This window comes from Papio anubis, chromosome 5 (genome assembly GCF_008728515.1).
Source record: "Papio anubis isolate 15944 chromosome 5, Panubis1.0, whole genome shotgun sequence".
Lineage (NCBI taxonomy): Eukaryota > Metazoa > Chordata > Mammalia > Primates > Cercopithecidae > Papio > Papio anubis.
In genome coordinates, this window is record NC_044980.1 from 127,167,707 (window position 1) to 127,182,551 (window position 14,845).

General features: G+C 45.6%; 1 protein-coding gene across 6 annotated transcripts; it reads right to left on the bottom strand.

Moving 5' to 3' along the window:
• Positions 1–1,811: 1,811 nt before the first annotated feature.
• CDKN2AIPNL (CDKN2A interacting protein N-terminal like) lies at positions 1,812–10,756 on the bottom strand. Of its 6 annotated transcripts, none has more exons than XM_009209090.2 (4): positions 10,450–10,754; positions 8,739–8,821; positions 8,237–8,315; positions 1,812–2,097 (listed from the first exon to the last, which is right to left on the bottom strand). In XM_009209090.2, exons 1-3 carry the CDS (start codon positions 10,686–10,688, stop codon positions 8,260–8,262), a joined length of 378 nt encoding a protein of 125 aa, XP_009207354.1. In that variant the 5' UTR covers positions 10,689–10,754; the 3' UTR covers positions 1,812–2,097; positions 8,237–8,259. The 6 variants fall into 6 exon arrangements, with proteins under 6 accessions (XP_009207354.1, XP_009207351.1, XP_009207353.1 ...); XM_009209087.3 differs by having other exon boundaries at positions 8,722–8,821; positions 10,450–10,750; XM_009209088.3 differs by lacking the exon at positions 1,812–2,097 and adding an exon at positions 3,034–3,401 and having other exon boundaries at positions 8,722–8,821; positions 10,450–10,756.
• Positions 10,757–14,845: the final 4,089 nt, after the last annotated feature.

Consider the following 14,845-nt stretch of genomic DNA (forward strand, 5'->3'; position numbering starts at 1 on the left):
AGCTATGATTGCACCACTGCACTCCAGCCTGGGTGACAGAGTGATAGACCCCGGCTCTGAAAAAACAAAAATAAATAAAAGCAATGGAAGGGAAATCATTCCACAATTTAAACTTGCTTTATGTAGTGCATGCATTCCTGAAAGGCTATTATTATTTTTTCAGGGCATCATATCATATAAAGAAATGGAATTCATGAGAAACCAATGGAAATGCATTTTCTTCTCTTTTTTTCATAGCATCCTACTCAGACTAAGAAAATGCTTTTTTTTTTTTTTTTTTTTTTTTTTTTAAGATGGAGTCTTGCTCTGCTGCCCAGATTGGAGTGCAGTGATGTAATCTTGGCTCACTGCAGCCTCTGCCTCCTGGGTTCCAGCGAGTCTCCTGCCCCAGCTTCCTGGGTAGCTGGGACTACAGGCACACACCACCACACCCAGCTAATTTTTGTATTTTTAGTAGAGGTGGAGTTTCACCATGTTGGCTGGGCTGGTCTCAAACTCCTGACCTTGTGATCTGACCACCTTGCCTCCCAAAGTGCTAGGATTACAGGCGTGAGCCACCATGCCCGGACTGCAGGGTCCAACGTCTTATTTGCCACTATCGCTAGTACCAAGCACAGCGCCTGCCACTGTTGAGTGACCCCTCCTGTGATAAACTTACACTACTGCCTCCCAAATGAAGCCCCTCTCCCAGTATTTATGCCTAGACCTATTTACTTAATGGAGCGGACTAAACAAGAAAGAGGAGCAGAGAGGGGGTACAGAACAGACACTTAGTTGAGGAACATTAACAGCAAAATTTCAGAGCAAAGCAGGACTGCAACAAGCATTTCTTAAGAGGCTGTGTGCAAGGTGGTTCCTCAAGTCAAGAAGACCCAAGCCTCAGGCTTCCTCCAGAAAAGCAGACTGGGAGACAGAATTTACAAATCAACTTGCTGACCGGACAAAGCCCTGGAATCCTGTGTCAATGCGTTTTAAACTAAGGCCAGATGCTTTTTGGTAGGCCGCCTCTTTCCATGAGCTGGTGGGTACTTCAAGTCTATGATTTGATTCTCATTTCTTAAAAAAGGATGAGTATGTGTGGTAGTTGGGTATAGGTATGGTATAAATTTCAGGTGGAAATAGGAATTAAAGGATATGATTTGCCTTGGTGGGGGAAGAAAAAGGCCATAAAAGAGAATTGCACTTAAAGGTACATTGTCGAAAAATCTAAACTATAAAATTCATTACCTGCCATTACATCAACAACAAAAAGGCATTTTATTTTATCATTTTTATTTTTTTGAGAGTGTTTCACTTTTGTCACCAAGGATGGAGTGCAACGGTGCGATCTTGGCTCACTGCAACCTCCACCTCCCAGGTTCAAGCGATTCTTCTGCCTCAGCCTCCTGAGTAGCTGGGATTACAGATGTCTGCCACCACGCCCAGCTAATTTTTTTTGTATTTTTAGTAGAGACGGGGTTTCACCGTGTTGGCCAGGCTGGTCTCAAACTCCTAACCTCAGGTGATCTGCTCATCTCGGCCTCCCAAAGTGCTGGGATTATTACATGTGTGAGCCACTGTGCCCAGCCCAAAAAGGCATTTTAAACAAAAATTCTGACATTTAAAAACTGAAAATATACCGCGCCACTGCACTCCTGCCTAGGTGACAGAGCAAAACTCTGTCTCAAAAAAACAAAACGAAAAACAAAAAACCCTGAAAATATGAGGCCAGGAGTTCAAGGCTGCAATGAGCCAATACTGCACCTTTGTACTCCCGCCTGGGTGACAGAGACCTTGTTGGTAAGAAAAAAAACAAAAAAAAAACCTGAAAATAGAAAAGAGGGCTTTTACAATGTTGATGAACTCATCTTAGAGTACATGATTTATAAATACATAAATATCCATGCATGCTTTTACAGTGATAACTACTGGAAAAAATGAGAATGTTAAAAAAGCCAATCTAGACAGAGTCCTTCTCATTCCACCTGCCTCTTTATGTTGGTAATACCAGGAGTCTTAAGAGAGCTGCTGTGGTCTATGTCACATTCATCCCAGCCTCCTGTCTAATCCTGTAGCTGATGATGAAAATGTGATAAATCTTCTGGCTTAGCTTTGATGCTGGGAAAAAAAGAAAAGAAAAAGTTATATAACCACGTAGTCCAGTGACTCAAATTCATCTTCATAAATTAAAATATAGCAGTGATGTAATATTTATGTACTATCCAGACAGTAAGTATACTCAGAAATTATTAATATTTTACAACATACAGAAAATTCAGCAAAACATTGACCACACCATCCATTTGGAAGCCAGAACTTGATTTTCCTGTCTTGTCACTTGCAATCTATAAATGTTCACAATTTAAGTGATAATGGAAATGCTTAAAATACTTTTCCTGGCATGCTTTGCAGTCAAAGGTTCTAAAAACAGAGTCACACAAACACTTATTGTTCTAAATTAAAAGCAGTCAGTTCAGGTAGTAATTCACAACATTTCACATTGAGTCAGGATATTTAGATGTGAAGGTTATATATTTCTGGATTTCACACTATTAGAAACTGTAAAAGCATGTCTTCAAATAGTGGTGAAATGAAGCAGAGCTATTCTTTCTGGGTACTCTCTAGCACCTCTGGTAAATTTAAACTTGGCTTTAGACAACTTTTAAGCAGGGTGTGAAAAAATCACTTTGGCTGTCACCTTGTATTTGAATGAATTTCCTTAACATTTAGCAGTGCAAGTGAATCAATCTGAGAGTCTTTTTAGTAATCAGAGATTTCAAGGTATGACCTGTTTCCTAGGTAGGCCAGTCAGTGCTTTTTTTTTTTTTTTTTTTTGAGATGGAGTCTCACTCTGTCACCCAGGCTGGAGTGCAGTGGCGCGATCTCGGCTCACTGCAACCTCTGCTGCCTGGGTTTAAGCAATTCTCCTGCCTCAGCCTCCCAAGTAGCTGGGATTACAGGTGCCTGCCACTGCACCTGGCTAATTTTTGTAGTTTTTAGTAGAGACGGGGTTTCACCATCTTGGCCAGGCTGGTCTTGAACTCATGACCTCATGATCCACCCACATCGGCCTCCCAAAGTGCTGGGATTAGAGGCGTGAGCCACTGCGCCCAGTCCCAGTCAGTCTTTTTGAGATGAAAAAAAAAACAAAATTCCTCAGCAAAAGCAAATTATAAGAAGACTTTCATCATTTAGGGGAATGCCTAAAGTAACCATCTTAAGTCCAAAGAGAAAAAAATCCCCTAAGTCATCTCTCAAATGACAGGACAGACCAATGCTATGGAAGCACACAGCTGCTGCCGGTTTGGGCTGCTGTGAATACCGTCTTTTCCACAGGTGTCTGCAGGTGATCCACTACTGACTCATGAGCTCCAGACAAGACTGGTCTGTGGGATGAGACACACCTTTTCTGGCTTCTATTTCTAGTGGATAAAGAGTAAAAGACAAGTAGCTCCAATGAGCGTTTATCTTGGGGTACAACAAGACCTCTGATTTAACTAATCTGACGGCTGATTTTTTTTTTAACTTTTCTTTGAGACAGGGTCTCACTCTGTCACCCAAGCTGGAGTGCAGTGGTACGATCATGGTTGACTGCAGCCTCAACCTCCCAGGCTCAAGTGATCCTCCCACCTCAGCCTCTCGAGTAGCTGGGACCATAGGCATGTGCCACCATGCCCAGATAGTTTTTATTTTATTTTTTGTTGCGACAAAAGTCTCACTATCCTGCCCAGGCTGGTCTGGAACTCCTGGGCTCAAGCAATTCTCCCACCTCGGCTTTCCAAAGTGCTGGGATTACAGGCGGAGCCACCAGGCCAGGTTGATTTTTTTTTTTTTTTTAATACTCACCAACATTTGCACCATCTTAGAATCACAGCTGCTTCCACCAAGGAAGCGGCAGCTCTAGTACCTCAGAGCTTACCAAGATAACAAAATGCACAAAATCAGGCACACTTGTTTTTCTTACTTTTCTTTGAAATTTCTTTTTCTTCCTTTTTTTTTGAAACTGTCTCACCCCATCACCCAGGCTAGAGTACAGTGGTGCAATCTCGGCTCACTACAACCTCCACCTTCCAGGCTCAAGTGATTCTCCTGCCTCAGCTTCCACAGTAACTGGGACTACAGGCATGTACTACCACACCTGGCTAATTTTTGTATTTTTAGTAGATGGGGTTTTGTCATGTTGGCCAGGCTGATCTTGAACTCTGAACCTCAAATGATCTGCCCACCTCATCAGACTCCCAAAGTGCTGGGATTATAGGCATGAGCCAATGCACCTGGGCTTTCAAATTTCATAGTCACTTTTCTTTTTGTTTATTATTTTTTGTTTTGAGACAAAGTCTCGCTCTGTTGCCCAGGCTGGAGTGCAGTGGTGCGATCTCCGCTCACTGCAACCTTTGCCTCCCAGGTTCCAGTGATTCTCTTGCCTCAGCCTCTTGAGTAGCTGGGATTACAGGCACGCACCACCACGCCCAGCTAAATTTTGTATTTTTAGTAGAGATGGGGGTTTCACCATGTTGGTCAGGCTGGTCTCGAACTCCTGACCTCATGATCTGCCTGCCTTGGCCTCCCATAGTGTTAGGATTACAGGTGTGAGCCACCACGCCTGGCCTTCATAGTCACTTTTCATACTGCCATTTTCCCTCTTGGGATAAAAATGTTCTCAGAAAAAACGGACCACATAATTAGGTTGACAGCTTCTTTGAGTCAGTAATGATAGCTTCCTAGTCAATCACTCCTTTCTCCTTAAGACATTACCTTGGAAATATCAACTCTGACAGTCATAGCAATGACACCTTTCCTGAGTCAGCTGCTGCTCTTTGTTAATTATCGCTCATTAATTGGTAAGGTGAGCAACCACAAAGGCTGCTAGCAGGAGCCTAGGATGGCAGTTAGATAATCAAGATTGTTTACTCAACGTATGTGTGTTTGAATCCCCTTTCAAAAGAAAAAAAAAATCATATACTGCAACTGTCCAACAAATCCCACCTGTCAGAAACCAATGCTCATTTCTTTTCTCAGACTTAAAAAAAGAGCTGGACAGATTGCAGAGCTGTACTTGCCTCAAAGCTGCAGAATAGCCATAAAGTATTTTTAAAATCTTAAAGAGCCTGTGCCTCCAAATCATCATCACTGTCTGTCTTGAGATACCAACAATGCCAGGAAATTTACTCCCACTTGGTAGCTAGCTTTAAAACTCAACTAAACTCTAATTTTTTAGCTAAAGATCAATTCTGGGCAGAACAACAACAGACGTTTTCTGGTGTATGGCTGGACATCAGGAGTATTTTGTCTATGGGCTGGCAATGTTGCCTAATGTTTATCAGCATCCTCTATCATGTGTGCAAAAACTGCAGGCAAAGGACAAAACTGCTGCAAAGTCCTCATGGCTCTCTTTCCAGTGGCCTTCAATGGAGAGGGGACAGCCTTCAATACCACACAAATTTGTCATGGTACACAGATCAGATGACTCGTTCTCAGAATGGGCTTATCTATAAGTCTTAGATTCACCAGGCACAGTGACTCGCACCAGCACTTTGGGAGGCTGAGGCAGTTGGATCATTTGAGACCAGCCTGGAGAACACAGCGAAACCTGGTCTCTACAAAAATTAACCAAGCATAGTGGCACACACCTGTAGTCCCAGCTACTGGGGAGGCTAAGGTGCAAGGATCACTTGAGCCTGGGAGGTCAAGGCTGCAGTTAGCTGTGAGCAAGTCACTGCACTCCAGCCTGAGCAACAGGCAAAACTCTATGCACAAAACAAAACTGGCAAAACTCTATGCACCCACGAAGTATCTCACCTTTCAGAATCAGCTGAATTTCACTTACAGTGGCATCAACAGACTAAAGTTAAACCTGGCTACTTAGAAAAATATAAGTTTTATTTGAAGGAAGTTGCAACACACAATTCAAAAATGCTATAGACTGGCTGGGCACGGTGGCTCAAGCCTGTAATCCCAGCACTTTGGGAGGCCGAGATGGGTGGATCACGAGGTCAGGAGATCAAGACCATCCTGGCTAACACGGTGAAACCCTGTCTCTACTAAAAAGAACACGAAAAACTAGCCGGGCGTGGTGGTGGGCGCCTGTAGTCCCAGCTGCTCGGGAGGCTGAGGCAGGAGAATGGCGTAAACCCGGGAGGCGGAGCTTGCAGTGAGCAGAGATCCGGCCACTGCACTCCAGCCTGGGTGACAGAGCGAGACTCTTGTCTCAAAAAACAAAAATAAAATAATATAAAAATGCTATAGAAGTATGGCCTCTGTATAGGTTTCTTCCACATAGCTAACTGCTAATGATTAGTAAGATGGCAGCACTGGTTTCAAGATGATAATTTCATGCCTGAGGACTCTTCTCCGTAGACTCACACTGTGCAATGACAGTGTCAAGAATGAACATCCCAGGGCAGGGGCTCTGTACATTTTTTAAGTATAAGACCCCTTTAGGATGTTTCAGAAAGACCCTAACACACACACACACACACACATATTTCACACTGGTCTATAATGTTTGGGACGTGCCAAACCTCCTCAGTCTCCTACTGGTGTCTGCAGCCCAATGTCATTAGGTGTTCTGATCTCTAATACCCAACATGACTGGAAGGAGTTCAGATACCTTTCAGAAAACATATAAGACAGAGAAGTATAATGGAGAACTGATATAAAAAATCAGAAAACCTTTCCAGGCATGGTGGCTCACGCCTGTAATCCCAACACTTTGGGAGGCTGAAGTGGGCAGATCAACTGAAGTCAGGAGTTGGAGAACAGCTTGGCCAACATGGTGAAACCCCATCTCTACTAAAAATACAAAAAATAGCCGGGCGTGGTGGCAGGTGCCTGTAATCCCAGCCACTCGGGAGGCTGAGGCAAGGGATCACTTAAACTTGCAAGGCAGAGGTTGCAGTGAGCTGAACCATTGCACTCCAGCCTGGGCAACAAGAGCAAAACTCCGTCTCAAAAAAAAAAAGGAAAATCAGAAAATCTCTTAGAAACAAAAAGGAAAGAATCTACCACAGCAGTTAAAAAATAAAGGCTCGGCCAGGTGCAGTGGCTCATGCCTGTAATCCTAGCATTTTGGGAGGGTGGGCAGATCACTTGAGGCCAGGAGTTCAAGACCAGCCTGGAAAACATGGCAAAACCATCTCTACTAAAAATACAAAAATTAGCTGGGTGTGGTAGTACCCGGCTGTAATCCCAGCTACTGAGGAGGCTGAGGTGCTAGAATCACTTGAGCCTTGGAGGCAGAGGTTGCAGTGAGCCGAGATCGTGCTGCTGCATTCCAGTCTGGGTGACAAAGTGAGACTCTGTCTAAAAAATAAATTAAAAATAAAGGCTCACCTCACTCCCTGCCTACCTCTGCCTCTGCCCCTGCCCCATAAGGTATACTCCAGCAGCCAGAAACTATCTAGCTCCTCCCTGGCTGGGCCCCAAGAACCTCACTATAGGACACCCAAGGACTGCCCAATAAGTTTTTAAGTATTACATGAGAAGATCCAAAAAGCCACAAACTCGCAATTCACATTGCCCCCTGGCTAAAAACAGTAGCCCCTTTGTAACAGCTGGTTTTACTTATTTATTTATTTTTTGTCAGGAGTACTGCATTGAGATAACAGCCAATTTTAAAAACATAATAGCATCCCAAAAACCAACCTGAAGCTTTTCCCCAGGTTCAGATTAAAACTAAAAGAATACTTTTTTAAGAAAAACAAACCATCCTGAAAATCAAGTGGGGTGTGCTGTTTGGGACTGAAATACTTTACGAGCAACTGAGGATTTGATTAGATCCTTGACACCCATACGGAAGAGGACCTCTGTATGTGCCCCACCTCCCAAGACAAGACCTGAATGTGGAGGAATGGGCTTACCTATGTTTCTAAGGGCAGACCTAAAAAGGGACCAGTAGCTTTTTACTCTATTGCTTCAGTCGATTTTATAAGTATTTTCTGAGTACCTTCTCTGGGGTATAAGTATACTAGGTTTGGGAGTACTTAAGACTAAATAAAACTTTAGACACCATCTCTTCCCTCAAGGTCACAACTGCTTTAAAAGAGGTCTGGATAAAGTGCCAAAGGAATTTTGGAAGATAAGCGAGCAATTAATTCTGCTGCCTGAGCAGATAAATGTGAAACAAGTACATATTGGGGGTGATTCTGAAAAGTATTAATAGCTGGGATGCCCAGCTCCATACTCTGAGGTTCTTTCTGCCACACTCTCTATAGGCCCAGCTCCAGCATCCAGATTCAAGACTCTAGGCAAGACTCACTGTAAAAAATCCATCGCCTGAGATCAGACCCCACAGGATAGAGAACAGCTATGGTATCGACATTGCTCCAGCCACATTCCTATCAGCAAATCAGAGAAGCCAAACTAGTCAGGTCAGCACTCACAGCCAGGGTAAGGATGAGTTAGTTACTCTATTACCAACAAGATTTTTTAACAAGTAGGAAACAAGTATTCTAGCCAACATTTTTTTAAACATCAAGCAAAAATCTCAAAACAATGTTCCTAATCACCCAGAAGAAGTTAAGCTTATGTGTTACCTCATCAACAACGCATAATTTATCACAATGTGTTGTCAACTACTTATGAAAAGGTTATACCAATTATGGGGAAATAATAATGAAAAGGTATAGGTCTTTGGGGTAGTAAACAAGAGCACTCAAAAACAATACTCTAATATAGTGTCATCAAAGCAGGGACTGTTAACTCTACACCATTTCATCACGTACACTTGGAAATCCTATTTACCTTTTTCATTAACTCACTTCTGGTAGTAAATTGTGGCAGGTCTTCCACTTCAATCCCATCGGCCATTTCCATCACCTTGTCTAAAAGGTCTTTATTGTAACTGCACAATAAAAAGTAATAAGGTAAAAACCTCAGAAGAATTGTCATTGTGAATTAATAAGAAACTGCAGGTTGCTCAACCATAAAATCAACTCTCAGAGAACTGATCTGATACTGCAGGGCAAACCTATACATGCTCAGCACAAGGTTTTGAGATGGAGTCTTGCTGTATCCCCCAGGCTGGAGTGCAGTGGTGTGATCTTGGCTCACTGCCACCTCCACCTCCCAGGTTCAAGCAATTCTCCTGCCTCAGCCTCCTGAGTAGCTGGGATTACAGGCGTGTGCCACCATGCCCGGCTAATTTTAGTATTTTTAGTAGAGACAGGGTTTCACCATGTTGGCCAGGCTGGTCTCGAACTCCTGACCTCAAGTGATCTTCCCGCCTCGGTCTCCCAAAGTGCTGGGATTACTGGCGTGAGACACTGGGCCTGGTCCTGTGAACACTTCTTGCTTGTAGATACAGGAAGTGGACTTTATAAATACCAGTAGAGCAAATGTTTCAAGATTTAGAAGAACAGAGGCACTGTACATCTAACAACAGATATTCTCAGATACGGGATGAGGGCCAAAATATTTTTGTTTATTTTTTAAATACATGGAATGTCAGTCTAACAAAAACATTATTTATTTGCCCAATTCTCTGACATTTGCCTAACCATGGAAAACCAGGATTTCCCAGGAGCACCTAGAAGGCAGGGAAAAGGGACGGGTGCCTCTGGCATTGGTTCCCTACATACTGTTCTAATAAACCCCAATATGTGAAGCAAAACCAAGTGGCTTAGGCCTGGAGGGGCCAAATGACCAGAGTCAGGCAACCATAATAGGTATAGAAACCAAGATCAAACCAAGTCACCCTATTTTCCTAACACAATTTCAGGAAAATGGAGGCTCTCTAACAGGGAGTCTCAAGATCTGCCACCTTCCTCATGGAGGGGTGAAGGGAATGCCTTATCAGGCACTTCAAAAGCGGGTCTTTGTCCTTTTGGTGCAGCAGCCAGGATGAAGTGGGCTTTGGGACCTTGACAAAAAGGCATCGGTCATTTTCATAAGAGGGAAAACAGAGAGGTAAAGCTGGTTCCTACTTAGGACCCAGTGGGCTGTGGAGTGAGGACAAAAAGGTACAGGATACTGATTACATCCTGTCATTAGTGGTTAAAATCTATCAAACCTGCCAGAAGCTGCATGGTCCTAGTTACATCACTTCCCTCCCTAAGCTTTTTCATCTGTAAAATGGGGATCTCCGTTTCTGTCCCTGCACTTTGCCATGTAGGTGACAGAGGCTAACGGACTTCGAATGCACACTGCAAAGGTGATGGTTTGAGCTAATAATAGTAGTAATACAAATAACAATAGCAACTTTTGAACCCGCCATGTATTTAGCTCTTCACCCTTTAATTATTACAGTCATCATAACCACCCTTTTACCAGAAGAGAAAACTGAGGCTCAAAGATAAGGATCGTTCCAAGGGGCCTTCAGGGTGGGAATCAGTCTTCGGGCCGGCCAATGCGGATGGAGGTTGGGAGCGGGTTCAGTCCGGGGCAGAGGTTCGGGTCAGGGGTGAGCCCTGGAAGAGGGCTTGAGGGTCGGAAGAGAGGGGACAGGATCAGCCGGCCGGCAGGGGTCCGCACCTGCAGCCTAGGAAGAGATGGTTGGCCCAGACCATGGAGAGGGACAGCAGCTGGTCCAGGCGGCCACCGCCGTCGGGCGGGTCGCGGTAGTCGGGCAGGTGGCGCAAGATGAATTCCATGCGGGCCTTCCATTGCTTCTCGCTCTCTGAGTAGGAGCGGAACTGCTCCGCGAAGTCGGCCGCCTGCCGCACCCCCGAGACCAGCTCCTCCACTGCAGCTGCCGCCTCGCCACCGACCATGGTGCCCGCCGCAGCCGAAGACCGGATAGCCCGCCGCCTTCCCGTCGCGCACTGCGCCACCACCTGCCAGCCAGAGGGGCCCCGTCAGCGCACGACTGCTCCAGAAGACCAGCCTGGAGCGCCCTCGCCCGGAGCGGCGGCCTGCGGAGGGCACAGAGCGGCTCCTGGCTCCTCAGACCGCCGCAGCCCGCGGCGCATGCCCTGGGGCTGCAAGGGCCCTTCGCGGTCGACCCTGCTGGGAACCGGTGGGAAAACTGAGGTCCCTAGCACAGAGTCGGAGCGCCCTCTTCCAGTTGGCAGCTGGATGCCAGTCAGAGCTATGCTGTGTCTTTCTTGCCCTGGGAGTTTCCCAGGCACCGCCTCATCCTAAGGGATATCAGGGGGCCCGGGTCAGGGATAGATAGGTCCACTTCCAGGGGTCTCCACAGCCACGCGGGTTGGGGCCCGCCTTCCTGGAGCGAGTAATCCATCCATCCGGTGAATACTTGCCAGGCACATTGCTAGGTGCTGGAGAGGCAATGAGAGCACACTCGGAGCCCTGCTCGCCTGAACTTTACCATCGAGTGGAGGAGCAGACATTAGTGAACTAATTGCTTAAGTAAGTGGAGAATTTCAGCGTTGACAAGTACTAGTAAAGAGAAGTCCAGCGTGCTACAACCATGAATAAGCAAGCAAGGGACCCAATCTAGTCTTGGGGTCAGGGAAGTGATCCTGGAGAACTGAAGAATGAGCAATTTTCTGAGAAAAGGGGAGTCGGTCAGAGCAAGAGAGAGCATGGCCTGGTAAGAGAATTGCAAGATACGGGGTAGGAGGGGCTGGGGGGCAGGGCAGGTAGAGAATGGAGAAGATGAGGTTGCAGAGGTCAGCAAGGCCAGTAGGCCAGGCAGGGATCCTGGCTAGATCCCAAGAATGGGGAGCCACTGAAGGATTTTAACCAGAACAGTGACACCTGGATTTACAAAAGATGCTGGAAGGAGCCAGAAAGAATGTGTCCAGAGGAAATGAGCAAGTTTGGATTTGGTTTTAAATAGAGACAGGGTTTCGCCATGTTGCCCAGGCTGGTCTCGAACTCCTGAGCTCAAGTGATCCGTCTCAGCCTCCCAAAATGCTGGGATTACACGTGTGAGCCATCGCGACTGGCTAGGCCTGAAAGTTTCTATTTAGCTGGCATGACTCGGCTGTCTGTTCTAGGCTCAGGTAGCAGACACACTGAGAGACAAAAGAGCTTCCTTTAAAGTGGTGAATTCCCCATCCCTGGAAGCATTCAAGTACAGTAACTGGGTGTTGGGGCTCAGAAACCAATACCCCAAAATGTATTTTGACATGCTGAACTGATGAAGAAGCCTCAAGTTCTCTCTGACCTCACCCACCACCACACTCCTGTCTGTCAATTCTTTATTCCTCCCAAAGCCCAAGATGAAGTTGTTCCCTTATCTGCCTAAATTTAGTCCAGAACACCAAAGGAAACAATTACCTCTGGTTCCCTCCCTGAGTTTTCATTAACTGAACTCGTTTTGCAGGAGGAAAGACTGAAGTATGTCAACACACCAGGACAGACTTTTGTCACAAACCCTTGACTCCTCTGCAGGCCCAACAGACTTTGTCCCAGGCCATTGCATGTTCTTCAAGCCCACTGAATTACTATCAGAAAATCACAGGTTAGCGTAGGGCTCTCAAGCCTGTATCTCAGCATCTTTGGGGAGTGCTTCTAGACGGGCAATCAATAAGGTTTGAGATCGAGACCATCCTGAAGAACACAGTGAAACCCCGTCTGTACTAAAAATATTAAAACTAGGCCAGGCTAGGTGGGAGCGGGCGCCAGTTCCCAGCTACTAGGGGAGGCTGGAGGCAGGGGAGAATGGCGGAACTCGGGAGGCGGAGCTTGCAGTGAGCTGAGATTCACAGATTCCAGCCTGGGCAATATCGAGACTCAAAAAAAAAAAAAAAAAAATCATTTACTACCCATCTAAAATATCTACACTCTGGATGATGGGGTAATCACTCTGTGATTAACTATGCACATTAATAAACTTGTCTGCCTTGTCTCTTTCTTTTTTTTTTTTTTTTTTTTGAGACCAAATTTTGCTCTTTTTGCCCAGGCTGGAGTGCAATGGCGTGATCTCTGCTCACCGCAACCTCTGCCTCCCAGGTTCAAGTGATTCTCCTGCCTCAGCTTCCTGAGTAGCTGGGATTACAGGCACCTGACATCACACCCGGCTAATTTTGTATCTTTAGTAGAAACGGGGTTTCACCATGTTGACCAGGCTGGTCTCGAACCCTTAATCTCAGGTGGTCCACCCTCCTCGGCCTCCCAAAGTGATGGAATTATAGGCGTGAGCCACAGCACCTGGTGCCTTTTCTCGTCTTAATCTGCCTTTTGTCAATTGATTTTCGCGAACCTTAGAGAGCAAAGGAAAGTTTTCCCTTCGCACAAGGAGTCACTTAAGCCTTCACCAGCTTTGAGAGATTATTGGCATAATAGGCTTCCCCATTGCCCCCAATCAAATGTGAGATTGGGGTACAGAGGTGAGCCTAGAATCCACGATCTAGGGCTCCAGTGCAGGTCCTATATTGTGAGTGTGGCCTGTGGGGAGAGCTGATCACGTCCTGTCTGCTGCTTCTGCAGCTTCTTTTTGGGCATCAGGGTCCCCAGAAATCAGAGACTCAACAAAGCGTGGAAATACCGGGCAGTCCACACAGTATGAACCTGAAGACCCAGCACCAAGCTCAGTGATATGGCGTTATGGTTAACAACAGGGAGGCATGGTATTCATGCTCATGTGGGCAAGGAAAGTGTCAACAGGCCTGTGAGACCAAAGACAGAGTCAGCTACTCCCAGCAATCACAGACCTAAAAGTTCCAAAAGTGATTGCAGATCACACATCCTGAGAGGCTTGTTAAAATGACAGACTCCCCAGGCTCACCATTGGATGTTCAGAATCAAGGCCCCAGGTAATTCTGCTTCCACCTGCCGCTGACCAAACTTAGAAAAACTCAAAATTGTTGAGGGTTCTCTGAGCAAAATTCTTGGTCACCTGATTGTACAGTACAGAGGCTAGCTCAGAAATAGGAACCCAGGCTCTGCAAACAGCAGCTGCAATTACACAGCCAGTCCTGCCTATGGGGTGTGAAAAAGCTAAGGGTCATGCAGCAACTACCTTATTTATCATATCTGTGACAATTATGGAGCATATGCATATAGATAACGTATGTACGAACATATTCAGACATGCATACAATTGTAAACCCAAAAGTGCACAAATAGGCATTTTTTTTTTTTTTTTTTTATACAGAATCTTGCTCTGCCATACAGGCTAGAGTACAGTGCCACATCATGGCTCACTGCAGCCTTGACCTCCCAGGTTCAAGAAATCCTCCCACCTCAGCCTCCATGAGTAGCTGGGACTACAGGTGTATACCACAGTGCCCAGCTAATTTTTAAGTTTTTCAGAGAGATGGGATCTTGCTATGTTATCCAGGCTGGTCTCAAACTCCCAGGCTCAAGTGATTCTCTTGCCTCAGCCTCCCAAAGTGCTAGGATTACAGGCCTGAGCCACTACACCTGGCCAGGTATTCTTTTTTCAAAAAAGTTATGTTATTAATATTATACTTTCAAAATGTTAAGTAGTATAAAAATATTGGCCAGGCACAGTGGCTCACGGGCCGGACACGGTGGCTCACACCTGTAATCCCAGCACTTTGGGAGGCTGAGGCAGGCGGATCACCTGAGGTCAGGAGTTTGAGACCAGCCTGGCATACATAGCAAAAGTCCATCTCTACTAAAAATACAAAATTAGCCAGGTGTGGTGGCACATACCTGTAATCGCAGCTACTCAGGAGGCTAAGGCAGAAGAATCACTTGAACCTGGGAGGCAGAGGTTCTAATGAACAAAGATCATACCATTGCACTGTAGCCTGGGCAACAGAGCAAGACTGTTTCCAAAAAAAAAAAAATTGTTAATGGCCACAGACAGTGAGACCCTCATCTCTACAATTACAAAATTAGCTGGGCATGGTGGTATACAACAATAGTTCCAGCTGCTTGGGAGGCTAAGATAGGATGATCGCTTGAGCCCAGGAGTTCAAAGCTACAGTGAGCTATGACAGCAACACTGCATTTCAGCCTGGGAGACAGAGCAAGACCTTGTCTCAACAAT